We start from the raw sequence: 21,490 nt of genomic DNA on the forward strand, positions 1-21,490 counted from the left end.
ACATTTGAGCGCATTAATGTTAAACTACATAAAGCAGACAGAAACCCCAGAAGTGCTGTACAGAAGGGCAGGAGACAAGGACTCGCCTGCTTCCATTGAGATTCTGGTTAAATCTTGGGGTGTAGCTCTCTTCCTGCTCATCATCCTCATCCTCTGTAGGAAAACCATACTGTGGTTCAAAGTATGGATTGTCATACTCTCGCTTCCTCACCACCCCTTCTGAGGAGCTCATGCTGCCAGCTGCGATGTCACTCTCACGACGATCCAAGCTTATCTTGGGAAAGCTTGGTTGCAGTGGCAAGGAAGAGAGATGGTTTGAAAATCCAGCAGCCAACTTCTCTTCTATTTCTGCTGAGTCTGCTGCCTCCTGTGGACCAGTCAAATCATTGATCTGTTCGCTAATTTGCGTTACATACAACTGAAGGGCAGGACAAGAACAATTATTTCAAACTGGGAAATCTGCACAGTCCTTGTTCTTGCTACAGGGGCCCCACCACATCCTCACTATCTGTGTCTCTAAACCAGGATTTCATACACACTGCAGTATTTGTGCATTGTTCTAGGGACTTACTTCCCTTTAAAACAGCTCTGACTAGTAAGTGTTAGCCATTAGGATAACGGCTTTCCATTACCATGTTCCCATTCTTCTTAAAAGACCACAATTTCATGACTTTCCCCACCCCATTCCCTGTTCCCCTAAAGATATCAGGTCTTTCCAGACTCTGTAAAAGCAATTCCTGCAGTCTCAACCTGGACCATTTCTCTCTGCTAATGCTGTATTTTTCAATGCAATGGAACTTTTTGTACAGGAATGGTCTATCCCAGCCTAAGAGGGTACCAGCAAACTCCACCTTGCTCAGAAAGTCCAGGGTGAGCATGCAATTAAATCTGTGCATGGTGTCATAGTCCTATTAGCTTTTGCCCTTCTCAGAAAGAACCACGTGCTTTCTCCCATTCTTTATATCCTAATAGGCTGATCTTGATGCTGAACTCATCTCAGTACACACATGATTCACTCCATGGATGACAGTGCTGGGGCTGCTACTGGCTGTAGTACTGGAACTTGAACGAGGCTGGTTATTCTCTTGGGAGTTCTCACTGTCCATGGTCTGTTCATCAGGATCCCCTGAATATTCTTGAAAATCATCAAATTCCACTTCACTAGCATCACCAAGGGCTGCATGAGTCAGGGGGTCAACATCTGCAAACACATCATTATTCATCAAACAACATTGTCTTCCTCAGCCTTTTTCCCATCTAACTAAATATTCCTAGAAGATGAGGACTGCCCAACAGAATAAACTTGCATAAACATTTAGGTTGTAAAGGGCTTTTGGAAGTCATCCAATTCTCCCCTCAAAGCAGGAGCACCCTCAAAATTAAAGCAGGTTGCTCAGGGCTTTGTCCCACTGAGTTCTGAAAGTTTTCAAGGCTTGACATTCTACAGTGATCCTGGGAACCTATTCAACTACAATAACCATTAAGTTCTTTTCCTTAAATCCCAGTAGTTTCTTTGTTGTAGCTTATGACTATTACCTCTTGTCCTTGGGACACAGGAAATGTTTTGAGACTTCTAGATTTAGTTTATTGAGCAAAAGTGAGTGTTTATGCAGTTTCCATATAAGCCATGGAGAATGCATTTTTCTGTCCCCACTAGGACAGAGTAACACCTTAAAGCTAGCACTGAGAACCAATATGCAGGAGCAGGAGGGAGCTCACACTCTGCTGTCCATATTGCACAGTATTTACTGGCAGCAGCAGGTTGTTTCCAGATGTAGTGAACCAGTTTTGTTCAGCAGCACCTATTTCTGTTCTTCCTCTTCATAGTGTCCTTTGGAGGAAGTTGTTTATAGGCAGGAGAAGTGTCCTTTTTCAGTCTACCCACACACTTTTACCTCAGAGCAAGACCACAATGGGACAATACTTTGTTCTGATTCAGGGATTTAGGGGAGGCCTTTTTCCTGAAGTGCTTCAGATGAATTGGGAAAGGGAACCTATGTGGACCTTGTGAAAGTAAAAGCAAAAGTTACTCACTTGGGGTATCACCATTAATGTCACATTTCATCATCTCACTGACAAAGTCACCAAGGGAGGAGTAAGAGGAACTTGAATCATCGTAGTCGACGCTGTCACTGCCACTGCCACAACAGGCGAGAGAGAGAGATGAGTGGCAGCATCAAAGCAACAGCAGGCTCTGATTCTTTAAAGATGTGAATCAGTACTGTTTTCATGGATCTCCTAGAAGTCTCATATTATAGTAGCTACAAACAAATTTCACAGGCCAACTTCATGAAAGGTAAGAGCAAAAAACATAACTTTCAGGTTTGTGAAGAGTTATGGGAAGACATTTAAAATCTCTTAGCAAAGTTATGAGGCTAAACATAAGTGAGTAGAGAATAGTGTATTAATTCACAAAATATATGTGTTTATGTAGGACAACTTCAAGGGAACTGGGAATCACAAGTAAAAGCTCTTCCTTCTTACACTAGTGATAAATCCCATTCTGTTAGGATCACTGGTGCTGTGTGGAATGCAAAATACGTGCAAGTCCAAAGCTGAAAGATCTCACAAACCAGGAAGGAATGAAAGGGAATACAACTAGACACAAAACACCAAGAAATACGGCCAAAAACTACTATATGAAGTTTCCTTTCACTTTACTAAACACACAAGGTGGTCACAGGCACTGGGTAGCACTAACAAGCTTTGCATAACTATGGATAGGGAACAGAGATTTAAAAGAGTGGTAGGATGGGAGTATTTGCAGTACTGCAACAGAAATAACCAGAGAAAGAATAGCATCAAAAAAAAGACAATTAGGGTGTGAGGAAATGACAAATGTCAAGTGGCATACAGGTAGCAAAAGAAAACAGGAAAATAAGTATGGAGAATCATATTAAATGTATACACTAGCAAAGGGTTAAGAGGTTTGCTGGGCTAACAGAGCAGTGAGAAAATTTACTTCAGTGTCAGTATTCTGCCCAGACAAGAAATGAAACAACAGCCTGGCAGACTACGGGAAAAGGCTGCAAATGAGAAGCAGGAGGGGTCCAGCAATCTGAAATAACTCTCTGTGACTACAGGCATGTTCCCCACTAACCTGTCATCAGTGGGATCAGAATCTGTTTCCTTCTCTGCTGGGACATTCAGGGCTTCAGCCAGCTGTGAATTGCTGTCATAGACTCGATAGTGAATGGGCTGCAGCTGATGAGCATACCACTTGGGTTTGTCACCAATTAGGGCTGGGTCAAACATGTCTGCACAAAAATCCAAGGACAGCATTAATCAAACTCATTTCCTGGTGTCAAAGGCTTCATTCACAATGACACTACCCTCTACTAAGTCTTGCACAAAGGGACAGTCTTTAAGAGGCCTACAAGACTTCTCCATAATCAAACAAGATGTAAAATTAATTGGAGGAGCAACTCGGCAATAGCAGGGCTAACTTGGGAGAAACACGTGAGGCCATACATAAAAAACAGAAAAATATTCCTTGAACTAGACTTTCCACCCCAGCAGGACAAATAAGGTATAAAATTAAATCCTTCCCTAGAACGTCTGGTTTTTAAGTTCCTGCATTACATCCAAGTGCAGGAAAGGCAAGACCAACACTTACTGTTATGAATTCTTTGGAAAGCATAATTAGTAGGGTTGAGTGACCATTCTCCAAAGTATTCTACTGCCTGTGTTCTGGAAAGCTTATCTGCAAAAGGTGTTTGCTTCGGCCGAGAGGCAAGAAAAGAATTTGCCTGGAAGGCTACCACTGGTCGTGGGAAGAGGCGAAGAGTGCGAGTATGCATTTGGAAACCTTGCAAAACATTTGGTGAGTTGAAGAATCTCACCATAGCAACCCTAAAAAGAAACAGAACAATACATTAGATAAAAACACAGAGCATAACAAAAAAGAAGAAAGAGAGCCCTTAAAAGGTATGCCATAGACAGTGTTTCAAACCTTTGAAGAATGGTAACCTAACTCTTCTTAGAAAACAGCTGTCTTGTAAAAAATAAAATAAAAATCCAAACAAACCAAAAACCAAGAAATCACTTTGTTCTCATTCACCATCTTGACACAAACACCCACTCAGTGAAGGATATCATTCTTGTTTCTACTAGCTGAGGTAAAAATTAAGTCCCCAGCTTTTTTTTCTGTAGTTAAGGCTTGTGATTTAAGCTGAGGATACAGTGTCAGACCAACAAATCCAGGTAAAGTGGATGATCTATAGGAAAATGCAAGAAGCAAAACACTCCCTCAAGCTACACAGTTAGTTCATGCAGGTAGTAGATATGAGATAAACACTGGAATTACTGCTCTTTTTCCCTACATGATGTCAAGGAGAATCTACAATAGTACCTGACAGATGCTGTTTCACCCATGGAAATGTTTGTGCTGCCCTGAAGTGCAAACTTTTATGAAGACTCAATGCCACCTTCCTCTTAAGCCTCACCTGGTAGCCACATCAACAGAGTCCACATCATTTCCGTAGATCAAAGGGTTGAATTCTGTGGAGGGAGTAGACTGCAAATCATTCTGTGGTCTTCCCAGCAGCAGAGGCACCTCTTGCCCCTCATGAAACTTCTCTAGATTAAGAATGGGCTGAGTATTCAGGCTCATGCTGGCCAGGGCCTATTGAAGGACATTATGCACACATTCAGCAAGAACAGTTATTTAAGGAACAAATGATCAGAGCTACCCTGCCCTCTAGGCAATTGCAACAATTATGCATGCTCCATTAATTTGTCTTAAACCACCTCCACGCTGAGTCAACATGTATCTCCAGGCCCTGCTTTATGTTGATTGTCAAAATGATCTCATCAATAGTGAAACAGTCCTGGAGCCAGTCAAGAAGCAGCACAGAATTCCACTTTGCTAGACCATTCACGACATGAAAACAGATAGTCCTAACTGGACCACTAGTAGTATGGCACTGCATAACTCTACTGCTTGTGGAGTTATTTCCATGTGTAATTTGAATACATCTTGGGAATTAGAGGCCTTGAAACTTGCCCTTAAAGGTGGCCATTCAACCAGTAATTTGATATTCCAGGAAAATGTGGAGACACCTCTACACAAACATCTGCTTGTATCCCTGAAAACCTCCACTTTCCATTGGAATGAAGCCTTCATCTGTCCATCAAGTTACCACTTTGCCCTCATAAAATCTTCAAGGAGCAGCACAAGTGGAGAATCAGTCCTGGACACCCAGACCTATCCTAAATCTTCCTCATTTTTCCCATTCGCCCACTGAGGCTTCATCTTTTTACTTAAAAAATAAAGAAATATATAAAACCAAAACAAAGAAACAAACAAAAAAGAAAAAAAAATCCAAAGGAAAAGGGTAAAATGGAAAATTGAGGGGAAAAGAATAAAATAAAGAACCTTGTTGTCAGGAGTGAGCAGCTGTTTCTGAGTGATTGCAGTCATGCTAACCAGACACTGGAGGCAAGATGGAAGATCATATGATAACACCACAGCAGCCCATCAGAGCCAAGACGAACACATGACCACAGAGAAACAGATGGAAGGAAAAAAAATATCTATTACTACCAAATATCACAAATGAGAGGAAAACGAAACGGACCACAAAATAGACACATCTTAGGAAAGAGGTATAACTGCCCCACCCCCAAACATTCATATCTGGCCACTTTGGAAACAGGCAAGCCTGTTGTCCTTAATGATGCAGCTAAGAACTTTCTACATCAGTTTAAAAGCAGATATCCTGAAATTCATTTATTGACGCTAAGAACCAGAAGCACACAGAAGTGTTAACCTTAATAATGTGGGCCACAATTTGTCTGCTTTGTACCAGCAGCACTCCTTTGCCAATGGCAAACCCTTAATGACAACATCCATAGGAATACACAGGGGACGTAAGCTGCATTTGGGTGAACACCCTGGGAATTTTAAATATGTCTTCAAAAAAATTGCAATTTGTTCTTCTGATACTTGAGTTTGCCTTTGCACTAGTGAGAAAGTTTTGCTAAGTAGTGCCTGAAATTGCAAGGGGGTGAGGCAGCAGTGGGGGGGAAGGTTGATCTAACAAAACTCAAGGCAATACATCACTTCCATCTGTGCTGACAGCAGGTACTGGGATATCAGAGAGGTTACACACTTTGCTCTCCTGGTCTATGAGGGAAGAGAAAGAGCAAACCTCATCACATTAGTAACACACTTTACCTTTAGATACTGCATGCAGCGTGCATAAGGAAAACAGAAATAAAGAGATAAAACCTGCTTGACACGATCAGCCAGGATGACCCAAGCTGATTAATGGCTTAGCAGGACCTGAGAGGAGAGACTGACACTTCACACACAGATCTGTGAATGGAGGGGAAACAAAGATGATCATAGCTTGATGGATCAAGTCAGAGTTTAAAGCCCACATGGCAAACATAAAGGAGGAATCTGGAACTTTCTGTATCGACTGGAAACAAGTTAGCCTCAAACAACAAATAAGAAACCACCTGTTGTGTACAGGGACATTTCAGCTTTACATTCACTGACTTGCATTCCTATCCACTCTAGCAGAAGACTGGGCAACACTACATATGCTACATTCTGCTGAATCTGAGTCCTTTCCCCAAAGTGCATATTACCTGTTTCAGATGCTTTTTCAGCTCTGAAGCTTCTGGTTCTGGCAGTGCTGGCAAAGATTCTGCATTTGTGGGAACAATCACCTGGAATTAAGCACAACAACAGACTAAAAATTCCCCATCTACAGTAATTTCCAAAACAGAATCCCCAGAATCTCCAGCACTCCAGACACCAAGGAACAAAAGACACAAAAGTAAAATAAGAAATAAAAAACTTCACAGTCTCACACAGACACCTGCTCTTCACTTCTTTAAGGTTATTATTGTTTACAATAGAATAAAAATGGAGTTACTTTATCATTTACCACAAAAAGAAGAAATTTGAATCAACCCACACTTTCCATCAAGTCGATGATGTTATCACATTTTCCTTGAATTAGCCTTGCTCACACCCTTGTAGAAACTGAGATACATAGCCCCACTTGAACAATGTGGGAAGGTTCTTAACAGACTGGGTTTCTTAAGTAGAGCTATAAGCCAGTCTGACAATTAGTCAAGAAGAAAGTTCCACCATTTGCTTGAGGATTCACCTTCTAATGATATAGCCAGGTCAATTAACTGAAAAAGGATGCCTAATGCAAAACACATGGGGACCTTGAGACACAACAAGGAATGGAATACTAAAGTTTAAGATGGAAGTGGCCAAGGCAGACTGAGGCCAGGCATCACTAAATTCTCAGCAGATACACTGGTGACAGTACACAGCTCCTGGAATCAAAGCCACAACTTCTTACAGGTGCCACTTACCCTGTTGGTATCCAGGTCAATAAGCCATACATCATCAGGCATTTTAAAATCCAGTTTGTAAAGGAAGAAACTTGCTGGAACACCAATGATATAAGGTGTAGGGGCTAGAAGCAACTGAGAGAAAAACAGACTTTACTAAGGACAAGATCTGCATTTGATGGCATCATGTTCTTCCCAAATATTTACATAATGACTACAGTATGTTTCTAGCAGAGTAGACAACACAAAAGGCATTGATAAATAAGTAATTAATACCATACAATGGAAGCATTAAAAAAAAGGGAAAAAAAATAAAAGCTCCTGCTCAGAAAGCCTTGATTTTCATCTAAAAGCAGGAAGTCATGGATGAATACATCCTCAGCTCAAACTGAGTCTGTGCCATTGTAAATAGGCACATACAAGGACTTTACCCTTACGCTCGTAGTGGTAATTTGGTTTCAAAATAATAACATTTCTAAGAAGTACAAGATACACACATTTTTTCAGATGTATGTGGAAAACTTATGGGGAAATTCAGGCTGCTTCTGACAAGGCAATGAGCAGAGGAAAAAGGTTTAAATCAACATTGCACCTTGAGACCAGTGGCTTGGGAGGATAATTTATTCATTTAATCTAGAATTGTTGGTACCTCCAAGGAGTGGCACAAGAACAAATCTACAGCATCAGTTGCAGGATAGCACTGAAGTAGTAAGACGGCCTGAATTCTATCTTTCCAAGCAGAATAATGAGCTCCTGCAAAGAACTGACTATTGGCAAAACCCAGGCTCCCAGCTGAAGCTAAACAACACTTCATATTTGTGAGATTGCAGGCAATAGTTTCTGAACTTCTGAATTAAAGAGCCCTTAAGCATCCTTAAATATTACTCTGCAATATTTAAATATTACCCTCCTCAACAAACTTTAATACTCAGTTTAGAGGGGGAGGGGGTAAATATCATCATAATATTGTCAATCTATGGTTGTTCAGTCCATTGTGAACTACTGCTTTGAATCATTCTATTCACTGAGTGTGCTCTGAAGATATCGTACATAAGTGGTGTTACCTATGATTTAAATAGTCACACTCAAGCAATGTTCTTTGCAAGGCAGACTTTGATACAATCTCTGAGAAGATGGTGAATGAAAAAAGGACTACAACTATATGAATTTTAGACATCACAGAAACATCTTTTCTGAAAGACCAATAAAGGAAAAATATGTACCTGTTCTGCAGAGGCCATGCAGGTGGGAAGCAGAGGGATCACTGGGAACATGTACTCCAGTGGGTAGATCATGGCCACAAAAGCCATCACAGACATTGAAAGTGCATTATAATCTCGGGACTGCAATACAACCTGCAACCAAAGAAACTCCCATTAGCACTGGAGCAACCATTCACTTCTAATACTGCCCTCAGGTGTATACAAAGACCACAGATTTTGTGACCTCCACAGACTGTAATGTAATGGCTGTGATCTGGGTAACCCTCCACTAATCTGTCTGAAAACAAACTTTGGGTGTTTTTTTGAATGAGAATAGAACTTTTCAAAACAGGAACTTCAGAAGGAGTTATTTATTCCCCTCATCCTCCACAGAAAAAATTCATTCTAGGGAGTACAGAGAGACAGCTGTTTTACACATCCAGCCTACCCTGGTTTTGAAGAGGGCAGAACTTCCTACATACTGTATTATCAAAAATCAATGATCTTCCCTTCTTACCTTGTGCTCCAGAAGGATGCAGGTCAGCACCTGCAGGCAGGCATCCACTCCCAATAACTCCAAAGGCAGATGTAATGGAAAATCCACCAAAGTGAAGCGGGATGGATCAGGAAGAGCAAAGGTCAAAGCTGGCTGCAGCTCGTGTGGCAAGACTTCCACGTCCACCCGCTTCTGCCCAGCAACGGGCATCGGGGAGCGGAGCAGCCGGTATATCCAAGCCTCAATCTCCCGCAAGTCGTGAAGCAGGGCGCTAGACTTCTCTTCCACCAGGAGGGAGCCTGTGAAAATCCGCCACATCGTGTCCCTGGACAGGGAGAATGCCAAGGTTAACACTCCAAGAACTTCACTTGACAGCCATTCCACAAGGCTCTTCAGAGAAAGGGTAGATCCACCAAGGATGAAAAGAGGCAACTAACAAATCTTTGATCACACAAAGGAATAGAAGATAGGCATTCATACTGACACAACCCACAATGTGAGGAAGAATAAATCTTTCTGTGGCAAGAATCAACACAAGTATGTCACTTCAGACTTCATTCACACATTTAAAGGATTCTGTCAGGTCCAGATCTCTGAAGAACTCTCATCATCCTCACACCTGAAATTCAGCTGGCACACAGGATACTCACCTATCTCATCCAGAACTGTAGCAGACTGACTGCAGGACTCTGCTTCTAGCAGTCTACAAACCTTTGCAAGAATAGGAATTAAACCTGAGATAATAAAAATATGCTACATCCAAGATCTCCCAGATGTTTTAGCATGATAAAATACCCTTCATCATTCTGTCCTAAATTGCACTGTCTCATTCTTATGAGCTGAATAACCCACAGGAAAATTAGATCTCTTTCAGCTAAATCTCTGAAAGCTGCGTAGAAAACATTTAGGTACCTTAGCAAAACAAGCAGCAAGCTCTCCACACCCTAAACTGGAAATCTTCAAACCTGCAGCTCACAGACAGGCTGGCCAAAAAGCATGTACAGCATTGCTCACAGCCTTCAGAGCTTCACAGCTCAAAACTGGGTCTGACAAGGGAGGCACAGAGTCTTGTCCACTTTAGCCCTTTACCTTGTAGCACAGTGAAGGCTGCAAACCTTCTGTATTCATTCTCCAAATAATTGCAGCCTGATAAATATCTTCAGTTACTCTAACAGATTCCCTAGAAAGCTATGGGTTCAAATTGGAGGTTCTATCTTACAGTTCACAACTTAAAAAAAAATAACTAAAAGATTATGACACTGGAGGCTTCACAAAGACAGAATAATTAGAGAAATTTGGATGGCTCAAAATAAGGGCAATTTGAGATTACACTGAGTACATGATACACCTCTCAGGAACTGTGATGCTTCTCATCCTCCACTCTTCCTTCAGCAAATTGTCATGCATAAGACATTAGGCTCCTAGGAGGTGTGCTCCACCTTTTGATAGCTGTAAGGATTCAGTTTCACCTTTATTCTGCCACCACTTCAAAACTATTCTACTTTTCCAGGTCACCACTAGAAAACCACATGGCAATTCAAACCTGCTGCTTTACCTTTCCCACAGATGTATGCTCAATATTCCTTCTCTTGCTACCCTCATCCATCACTTAATTATTCTCTTTAAGAATTATGCCCAATAAGAGCAAATTTTTCAAATACCACATGTCATTCAGTAACAAATTGAGGAAAATCATGAAATTCAGTGGGGTGTTTTTTCCTCAATAATTATCAGACTAAACCAAGTGACAAAATAACATTCCTTAACACATACTTCCACTGGGGGGAGAAGTTTTGCTCTGACAGAATAATTTATTCTCCATCAGTGGATTCAAATGATAAATCTGCTAATGCAGAAAGCAGTCATACTAGCCCAGAACAGTCTCCTAGAACTATTCCAGGGCAGTAGCCCAAGAAGTAGGCCACTGCTCTATAAATGGGACACACTTCCCATTTCATGCAAAATGTAAAGAGCTTATAAAGATAAAAGTTTCAGTAATTATAATCCTGTCATATTTTGCTTTTGACAAGTTTAATGTGGAGTGTACCAAGCTACTTAGCTCACATTATGTACTGTCTCACAGTCCTGTTCCTCAAACTGTTCAGATAATCCCCTGCTTCTCCAGAGATTCATTCCATACTTTTTCTATTCAGTTAGCACATTGGAAAGGAAAACACCATCCTGGAACGAAGGTGTCAGGCACAGTAGCACAGATACACATCCTTGACTGAAATACATCAAGACATTGTTCCTTCCATATCCTACAGCGCAACAGCTTCTGTTACATACTCAACACTACAACAGCAGACACATTAAGATTCCTACATTATATTTAATATACACCAAGTTCCTGTCAATTTGCTGTTATCGACAACCATTTCCATGTTTCCTAGACAACTACTTTGTTTTCTACCTCTCCTCCCACTCTCCTTCAAATATTGTACTTTGACCTATTTCAGCTGATCCTGCTTCTCTAGTCTTTTCTCTCCCACGCTGAAGTTCAGACTGTTTCATAAGCTTGTTAAGCACATTTTCATCATTTCCCTCCTGCCCCAAGTAGAAATTCTCTCTGTTATTTCTTGGCTGCTTCTAATTTCCCAGAGAATCAGTCCTGACATATACTGCCACAGAGCTTAAATGCCAAAGCAACAGTAGCAGCATGAGCACTCAGCTTCAGTCCTCAGAAGGGTAGTGCCTCCTTAGGTGCATCAAAAATGAAAAGCATACCAGATTACAGAATCAGAGAGAGAAGCTTTAAAGAAATGGTTATAAAAATTTCCTTTTTCTACTGTGAACCTGGGTTAAGACAGTGAAAAAGGCCAACCCTTGGTGTTTGGCTGCTTCTGCAACCACATCTGCAGCCACAATTTACTGTGCAAATAAAGTGCAGCACTGAACACAAACAGTAGGAGGAAAAAGTTCTTCCTTCTCAACATACCTCTGCACCCCACGCGGAATCCCCAACTTCTTGCCCAACAGTCTCTCACTACAGCAGTCCACAAGTCTCTTGAGGGTGTACAGACACTCACGGAAGGTGGAAAAGAAGGGATAATGACTAAGGATGCACAGAGAAGTCAGAGTGCTGTTCCGAGAGCGATGGCTCCCTTTGGCCAGGCGCTTGCTGCGTGGGGATCGATTCACGTCAGGGGTAGACTCTGCACTGGGAGCCTGCAGTGAAGAACCGCTCTCTGAACTCTCAGTGCCCACCTCCTCCTGGGCTGCTGATGCATCCCCAGATTTAGGGATCTTCTGTCCCTCTCGAGCTCGATGTCCCCCCGCGCCTTCTCCCTTCTCCTTGGGTACTCGCTTCTGGAAGGAGCGGTAGAAGTTGACGCAGATTCCATAGCGAGTGACCCCCGTGTCCTTGTCCGTGAGGGTGAACACGAAGGAAGTGTCATCACGGAAGCTCATGCGCTTTTGCCGCACGCTCAGGCATCCTTCTGGCTGGCAGAAGAACACAACGTCGGGTGGGAGAGGAAAGTCTGCGTGGTCTTCCAGAGGGTAACGCCGCAGCAGCTCAGGAGTCTGAGCAACACTGTCGCTGCTTGGGTGCCTACAAAAGAAGCAAACAAAAAACCCACATACATAGCTGACCAATAATAAATATTTTTGGGAACTTCCCACTAATGTGTCAGGAGCCTGTGGACTCAGCTTCATCTTCTCTCTTCCCTACTGTCCATGGAAAGTGCAGCATCCAAGTCGCTAACCACAAAGCTCACTTGCTAGCACAAGGCAGAAAGGTTCAGTAAAGAAGTTTAAGTTTATTCAGTGATTAGCAAGGAGCTTGTTCAAATCTGATTAAGAAAAGGCCTTCCAGGAATATGTTGTTCCCAGGAGAACACGGTATTGTCATGTTGCTCTGACTTTGACTTTCAAATATAATTTAACTGCACAGGTCTCTGGGCAACACTTCAGTAGGAAACACATTATCGTCCCCCCCCAAATACACAGTCAGAGGAAAAGCTCCTAGATTTCAGCCATTTATGAACAAGATGAAAAATTAAATTAGAAATCCAGTATCAATTCCTAACTGGAAAAGTAAGAATTTACAAGGAAAGAACTCTGATGAACAGTGGAGGGATATGGACCTCATCCTAAAAACACCTCCATTAAAAAGTTCTAGCAACCACACAAACACATATGTTTGATTTTCAGATTGGGATTTAAAGTGTAATTTATATAAAAACTGTATGGTAACATGCACAGCTATTTACCACTGTGACTCACTAATCTTTGGACCACAAACCACTACAGAAACATGAATACAGAAAGGCAATACTGTTGTTTCCTAATTTTCCACTAGATTCTTTCAAGATATTATGCTTTTGCCTATTTCAAAATACAGTATGCTTTCATAATAAAATTGGTAACAAGATTTATACTGCCTGTAAAGTTAGATACTGAAATACTGTATGAAAAAAAGAGAAACACTAAAATGCTTTTATATGTTAATGGACACAACTAATGCATCATCTGCTGAAAAAGAAATGTCAAATAATGCTGGTACTATTTAGAGAGTCTATTTGGCAGTAAATGGTCCAAAAAATGACATCAACAAAGTACGAGAGCATGTATCACCACTTTGTGCCTTTGCTGTAATATTAGCTACAAGGACAGAGTTTTCTCAGACATTGAGAAAGTTTGAAAGTTCCAAAAAGTATTGCTATTTATGCACACTGGATAACAAGATGTAACAGTAAAGGCTACATGGAGCTCCTAAGAGCTTTGTAGGAGAGGCTGTTTCAGTCAGCTCCATCTTTTATCACAGGCATTTGCCAAAGTGCCAAACAAGACAGCAGTAGCAGCCTAACCAGCACGGGCTGGCAAAAAGCAAGAGAACTGTAGGAGTCCAGAAGTGATAGTAGCAAATTTCTAAGTGAGAATACCAGACACTATAAGCTTCACCGGAGGAGGCAGCTAACATTTCTCCCTCCTCTTCCTAGTTGGTGACACACATATAGAAAATTTAGTTGTTTTTCTACAGACAGTAAGAAGTATTAAGCTATTACAGTATTCGGTCCGTAAAATGCAATAATAAAATAACTATTAGTCAGGATTGTGTCATTTCTCCATTCAGCCTATTTATATATTGCATTCAAAGTATTCTGAAAAGAAAGCAAGAGGTACAGCAACAGGCTGATGCACATGAACCACTGATATTTAGAAATGAAAGCAAAATACACTTTGGGATACACCCATGCTACTGCATAAACTTTGAATAAGGAAAAAATAACATTTATTGAGCACCTCTATGTTTGACAAACAGAATACATCAACCCTGCATTTCATATGTGCTTTAAGTAAATATGCATAACATTTTATCTATTAATAAGACTTTAAAACCAGAAAGCATTCATGTCATTCCTGTGAGGATAAATAAGTATTAGAGGGAGAAACAGCCAAGTAAAGCAAGTTTCAGATTTTTTTTAAACTGAGTTTACAGTCTACATTTCAAAAGCTAGAAAAGTAGTATTACTCTATTACTAGCACATTACTAGTAATAAAAGTAGTAAAAATCTTGTATTTTACTGGTATTTAGCTTTCAGTGTTTTCGATTTGTGAATCCCTCTGTCCTGATGCCAGTAGAAGCAAAGTTCAGACACGTAGACCACCACAGAGTGATAGTTAAATTAGTCACCCTCTGCAGACCCTTGACAAGAAGTCTGAAGACCACAAGTTAAAAAACTCTGACTACAACAGTATCTTTCAAGAAGTGCCCTGGCTCAAAGAGGTGCTCCCCTTAGGGGAGTATTCTGCACACATTTCAGACAGCACTTCCTGAGCATCAGGAAGGCTTCATCAGTGGATGCAAGGCTATTTATCCCCACTCTACTACCCAAGCAAAAGCTCTGTTGACTGTTTCACATTACCTGGCTCCAATGATCACAAGATAGTCAAGTAAGCGAGAGCAGATTTTCTTTTTCTGCACCATTGTCCTCTCTGCCCCTCCCTATGTCATCTCAAGGAATTCCTGTTCATTGATCCAGTGGTCAGTTATCCCATCAGCCGTGATCGCTGCCTTGGGGAGCAGAATCTGCTTGGAACAGTCTGCCAAGTCCAATCTATAAGCAAGAAAAGTAAGAGTGTCAAAAGCATAACCAGGAACATCCAATACATACAAGCAACTTAATGACCTTAATTATATTCCCAAAAAGCCTCAATGTTCGGTGCAGTCATGGTCATCCACAATCTCTATCTTCATGAGTATAAAAACACAGCCATATGCCCACAAAAGCAGAGAGATGAAAAACACACACAAAAATACAAGAGTATCTCAAGAACTAATGGCTGGAGTCGATCATCTTGACTTCAACCATTAATTCTTTGGTTGACGAAAGAATTCAACTAATTCACCTGAAATTCCAACAATCTTAAAGGTCTCTTCCAATGTAAAAGATTCTATGATTCTGTTCTAAGGGAGAACACAGACAAACAAAGCTGCCTACCACTGGCACAGAGCTGCTCATTAAATGGTTTGTGTGTTGCTTAGGCAAACCCATAACATCTCGAGAGTGCTTGGGAAGGGAGCTTCAACTGGCAAAACTGAAGGAAAAAAACCCAAAACCTGAACTTTAGCTGTGGGATAAACAGAACTAAAGAAGGGGTAACACCAGAAATCCAATTTGATAAAATGCATCCCACCATCCCAAACTTGCAAATGGCTGATCATTCAGCAGGAATGATCACCACAATTCTCAGAGACTGTGTTCTCTAACACTTTTTTTGTGTTGATACAAAACTGCAGTTCTACAGAATTGCAGTTCGTAAGAGCAGAAGTGCATCTTGTAAAGCACACTGGGTTTTTCACTTAATTCATTCAGTTCCACTTATCTTGTTCAACTTCACTCCTTACTCTTGATACCCATGCCTGCTGCAGCTAATTTCTCTGAGTACTTTATGATAGAAAGATCCTCTCAGTAAAACTGAGATTATACTGCAGCATTACTACTTGTCAATAATTATGCTTAATAGATATCCAGAAAATAATTCTTTGCAATCCCACCATTCATAGTTCACAGAATTCATGAAAGAACAGGGATTTTTAAAAAGTTTGAAAAAGGAATACAGCTCTACATTACAGTGTTCCCTACAGTGTTGGAAACCAACTTGAAAACAGAAACTTCCTGAAATTGAAAGGGCTCATAAACTCTAAAACTCAGAGATGCTCAGAGTATTCTAGAAGTTTACTGAGTATTCCAATAGATTTTTAATAAGAGCTATTTTATATTTTAAAAAATGAATTGATTGTTTTCTGGGACATATTCAGAATAAGGTTTCCATTTCAGTTCATGTTTACATCCTAAGGTAGGATGTAAACACATTACATACACAGCAGGGAAATGTTATTCATTAGCCCTCCAAACAGCAGTAAGAACACAAAAACATTACAACAGTAAGAACAAAAAAGCACATATGCAATTTATAAAAAAGGAAAATTATACTAGTCAGTAGGTACTATTAAAGGAGTAATAAACTGAAAGAAACTTAAAGCCTCACACATAAAAAATCCAACGTTTTGTGAAACTGTGGCATGTTTTTAGTAGATCCTCAACTACAGTTACTGTAGAGTCCTAAGTAACAGCAGTATGAATTATCTTCTCTGAGAAGCAATATTGTTGTAAATTATCTTCTTTGAACAACAGAGAAAATACAGACACAGGAAGCAAAGTTTCTGTTTCTACATTTTAATGACACTATTGAAAACATTGCAGAATCTGTCCTGGAAAAGCACATGATCCTTGATATTCTGCAAATATCTTGGCACAGAAAAACTCAAGAGGAACAAGATGAAGTTGGGATATCAAGCAATCTTTTTTGTCTCCATTTCGAAGAACTACTTTGTCTGTTTTCTTTCCAAATGGCTTTCCCCAGAACTCTTTAAAGAACAAACCACTCAGTCACAGACAGGGGCAGAGCAAGATGTCATCACAATGCAACCTAGAAGTACGACTTTGAGGAAATTCTGCTACTTAGTGGTAACCAAAGATGTTTTTCCTCAAAAAGAGAGGCTACCCAACCCCTCAGTGCAAGTGGAGAAAATACACTGCATTTGTCTTATGAGAGTTAGCAAGGTATGCATGATGAAGGTCTTAGAAATCATGAAATTTCAAGAATATCTGAGCAGACAAGTACAAGGAATATATGCAGGGCTTACAATATCCCTGGAAAGGCTGAAGCTACAACCCACTGACATCAGACACTGAAGTTTCTGTCCATTTTTTAAAAAAATATCTGAGCACTTTCCATGATTTCTGCTTTCTATTGCAACAACAAGTTGGAAGACCAGACTGATGCAGATGTTGTGCCAGGGCTTCCAGAACCACCTTTATTGATTTACTATACTTAACACAACAGTTACAGTCAGACATAAGAGGACAAAGGCTCTTTTTGGGAAGATGATTTATTGTTGGATAGGAGCAAGAGGTGGAAGAATTAGAACCAAGTGTAGGTTTTTTGCCTTCCTCTATTCAATCTCCGGCTTCTTCAGAGATCTAGCAATGGCTGATGACAGCAGTTAGAAAAGTATTGCACCAGCATTTCTCAGAACTCATCTTCCTACTCCTGCTTGGAATCAGACACCAGAGTTGATGATCTGTATGAGGCATCCCAGTCCTGCCTCCCCCTCCCTATCTGCCAAAGCTTCCTTTCAGGCCAGTATCGTTCCGTTCCCTGTGCTGGCAGAAGAGTTTGTGCAGCTACAGGGCAAAACAGACTGTGGAACTGATACAGACTAAACCTAACACCCTCCCTTCTTCTCCCTCGCTGCTTTTGTTTTTACAAGGTTATCTTTTTTTACTTGGTTCACCGAGTGGCCCCACAAATGCTTGTGGAGGCACAAAGAAAAGGTAGGAGAAAGCAGTTAGTGGAACCTAGAAGACTTGACTGAACACAGGTGATCACAGAACTACAGACAGCACCTCTACAGGCAATACAGAGGTAGTTTCTTTCTAAGAGATTTCTTATCATCCTCCCAATCATCCTCCTAGATTTTGGAGACTAAGTACATTAGGACAGAAATAGATCAAACAACCAAGAGATACTTCAATTTTTCCTCTTTAATGTTCGAATTTGGACCTGAACCAAGAGATTATCTTGACTCTGAGATGGCTGATATGTCAAAACCTCTTCTCTCTCTCAAACTGCTTTAACTTTACATTGCTTTCTCTGAAAAGGCCTTGTGCAATGTCTTTTCTCTTTGCAAACATATTGGAACCAGCCCTTTGAAGGCTGAATCCACAAGCAGTACCTGAGAAGAGACTTCCTATTATTTCAACTCTAGAAAAGAAGAAAAATAGAGAAGGGAAGGCCCACCACAGAAAAATACTGCACCAACAGATCATGTCTCAGACAACACCAAAATTGAAATAAACACTTATATGGATGGTGAACAGGGTGGTGAGAACTAACACGACCCACACACTGTAGCAGCTGTCAGCAATACTCACTAGTAAAAACTGGCACCGTAGCCTAGGCAAAAAGACAAAAGGCAAGAACCAGCACAAAACCACGGCTTACCAGTAACTCGAGACACAAAAAAAGTGTTCAAAACAACAAACACTTCTATTATTGGCATTACTCTGCCTCTCAAAATTCTTCAAACACCCACATTTTAGGTTGTAGCACAACTTCTTAGAGGACAATCTGTATGGTATTCTGCAATTTAAAGTCCTCCCAGAAATAAAAGTCTATATAAACAAACACACACACTCATGAAAAGCACCACAGCACACGATGGAGCGGGCAGCATGAAAGAACCACAGCAGACTCTCTATCAGTTTAGAGTCATCTGTGTCGGAGCCATGCCCTGCCTTAGTCCCCAGTTGAGTTGGGACTAATGAGTTGTGCAGTTATCCTATTCCATCTATCCCTTGGAGCCTTCAATCTTTGTCAAGAGTCTTCTCATTCGAGACACAAGTCTAGAGGAACAAAGCAATTTAGTCTAACAATAACTTTGACGCAACAAACTGTTAATGCAGCTGGTGTCACTGTATGGGGTCTGGCTGAGATGGAGGGCACTCTCCCCACAGCAGCCCTCCCAGTGATGTGCTGCATACTGGTAACTGGAAAGATGCTGGTAACACATCTGTGTTTTGGCTACTGCTGAGCAGTGATGGCACAGCACCAATGCTGCCTCTCCATCTTCCCCCCAGCACTGCTGGGGAGTACGCAAAGTCTTGGGAAAGGACATAGTCAGGACTGCTGACCCCAACTGACCAGAAGGATATCCCATATGACATCTGCTCAGGAAAAAACCTGAGAGAGGAGAAAGGCAGAGAATCCATTATTTAAAACCTTTATAATCTGGAGCAACCACTAAGCCTACTGAAGCTGGAAATGGCTGGATAGCACTTGCTTCTGGGAAGTGGATAATAAAATTTCTTGGGCTTCTTTGCTTCCATGAATGCAATCTTTGCTTTAATAAACTGCCCTTACTTTTACCCACAAGGTTTTTTCCATCTTATTTTCTTCCCCCTGTTCTGCTGAGGAGAGGTGTGATAGAGTGGCTTGGGGGACAAGTGGCATCCAGCCAAGGACAACCCACCACACTTCACCTGCAGTTGTTTTCCTCACATAGAGGCTCCCAGCTTTGATGGGCCAGGCTTACACTGAACTGCATGATTCCCAGCAGGTATTGACATCATTGCTTGCAAAAATGATATGAATACAACAGATTAATTTCCAACAGGAAGGTGCTTAGCCCTGCTTTCCTTACAACTCTTCCATGCTTTAAGATGTGACCAGAAAGGCTTCTCCTTTCATTATCTCCAGCTTTTACCTTGTAAAAGGACCATACTGCACAGTTCACCAGTGCATGGATACCTTTAGAATATAAATTAGCATCATACAATTCAATTTGCACACTGACTGAATAATGAGCATACATGGGACATTAATTTGTAAGAGAAAAAAGAGGAAACTGTGAAGGAGACAGAACAAATTATAGGACAGAAGCCACATAAATTATGGTTCACTGAAATTTCACCTTGTGAAAAACCAAATTTCCAGTCACACCCAAAAAGAACTAAATTTTTAGTTTCCTTGGAACATCCTGAATTTCTATTTACTCTCAGCCAAGACAGTCTGTACTGAGTTCAGCTCTAATAGCCACTGTGCCTGACCTTAGAGCATTGTTTTCTGTGAACTCAAGGCTCACCAACTGAACTAAACTGAGAGCTGAAACAAACACAAATAGGGCCAGGAGTTTCAATGCCCACCTTTGGGTTATGTTTCTTTTTCTCACATCACACACCTTGATCTATCTGCTAAGCTGTAAGAAATAGGTGTGAGTACCTCAGGACCAGCCAACCTCACCCGTGTGGGCAGGAACTCCACTTAACTCACTGCTGAACTGGAAACAACATGGTTTGAAGCTCAGTATGAACTGTTCATGGTAGCTTTGTCTTTAGACATTTTAATAATCTTTATGGAATCTTTACCACTGAAATTTTGGTTACTTCTTCTCCAACTGTGTTTCAAATGATGGCAGACATTATCTCTGGTATAGCACATGCTAATTTTGCTTGTTCTAAACTTTTAAAGAAGTAGACAGGCAGTATTCTTTTCACATGAGCCATTTTTTCACTTCCTCTGCTTAACAACTATATAAAACTCTGCAAATATTTTGATACTTTAAAATATGCAACATTCTAGGAAGCTCATTATTGCCATTATCCAGACACTACAGTGTTTCTGCTAACACAAGAAACAGACAACAGCAGAGATGACAATACTTCCCATTCTCCAGAACCTGACAGAACATGGAACAATTTCTAAAATCTGACCTGGGTGGACTTGCTATACTGGTGCAGCTGCTTTTTATGTTACCATGCACCTTGGCAAGGCAGCAGTGCATGCCAAAACTGTGACTCCTAAGAAGATACTAGCACTCTGCAGGGAAAAAAAAAAATAAAAAAGGACATTTTCAAAGAATTGCAAGCGTACCTAAACAGACAATGACATATTTATCTAGTATGGCCAATCTATAACATAGGTGTGGTTCTGCAAAATGCCATGGGGATACTTCCAAGCATAAGAAATCACCCAGAACAAAAGAGGACTGCAGGCAAATTCTAAAAGCATCCGCCCTGGAGCACATGCATGACTTCAATCAATAAGAGCTGCTTACAGGTAAAACAGCAGATGCACCCCAAATATTTCCACTTTTCATCTATCAATAAATCTTGAGGGAAAGGACAGAACAAACCAGATGAAAGAAAATTAAAGAATGAATGGGGAAAACAGATTTTTGGCAATACAAGAAGACTTATTTTGAAGGCCTTCTCAATAATTATAATAATTAAAAGATTTCTACCTTTCCTACTAAGTAATATTATTTCTTTGCCTTCTGAAAACAGAACTGACATAGCCAAGCATCTTTAGCTTCCACATTAGTTGTGGAGAGCAAAATGGAAGTAGCATGGGCATGGGTGCTGACAGATGGACTGAAAAGGACCAGAATTACTCCACAAAC

General features: G+C 40.8%; 1 protein-coding gene across 41 annotated transcripts in view; it reads right to left on the bottom strand.

Annotated features, from left to right (window-relative positions):
- The window catches only part of MADD (MAP kinase activating death domain), a 68,272-nt gene that overhangs the window by 39,337 nt on the left and 7,445 nt on the right, over positions 1-21,490 (bottom strand). For 18 of the 41 annotated variants that reach the window (XM_038137063.1, XM_038137061.1, XM_038137054.1 and 15 more), the window contains exons 2-15: positions 14,889-15,080; positions 11,957-12,571; positions 9,040-9,343; positions 8,544-8,675; positions 7,342-7,455; positions 6,598-6,678; positions 6,179-6,187; positions 5,378-5,434; positions 4,446-4,624; positions 3,617-3,852; positions 3,101-3,257; positions 2,035-2,141; positions 1,008-1,201; positions 87-418 (exon numbers count right to left, since the gene is read on the bottom strand). In XM_038137063.1, coding sequence (XP_037992991.1) covers positions 87-418; positions 1,008-1,201; positions 2,035-2,141; positions 3,101-3,257; positions 3,617-3,852; positions 4,446-4,624; positions 5,378-5,434; positions 6,179-6,187; positions 6,598-6,678; positions 7,342-7,455; positions 8,544-8,675; positions 9,040-9,343; positions 11,957-12,571; positions 14,889-14,950 — 2,579 coding nt within the window. In that variant the 5' untranslated portion in view covers positions 14,951-15,080. The remainder of the gene's footprint in view (positions 1-86; positions 419-1,007; positions 1,202-2,034; positions 2,142-3,100; positions 3,258-3,616; positions 3,853-4,445; positions 4,625-5,377; positions 5,435-6,178; positions 6,188-6,597; positions 6,679-7,341; positions 7,456-8,543; positions 8,676-9,039; positions 9,344-11,956; positions 12,572-14,888; positions 15,081-21,490) is intronic. The other 23 variants (XM_038137068.1, XM_038137067.1, XM_038137065.1 and 20 more) reach the window with 9 other exon arrangements.

This window comes from Motacilla alba, chromosome 5 (assembly GCF_015832195.1).
Source record: "Motacilla alba alba isolate MOTALB_02 chromosome 5, Motacilla_alba_V1.0_pri, whole genome shotgun sequence".
Lineage (NCBI taxonomy): Eukaryota > Metazoa > Chordata > Aves > Passeriformes > Motacillidae > Motacilla > Motacilla alba.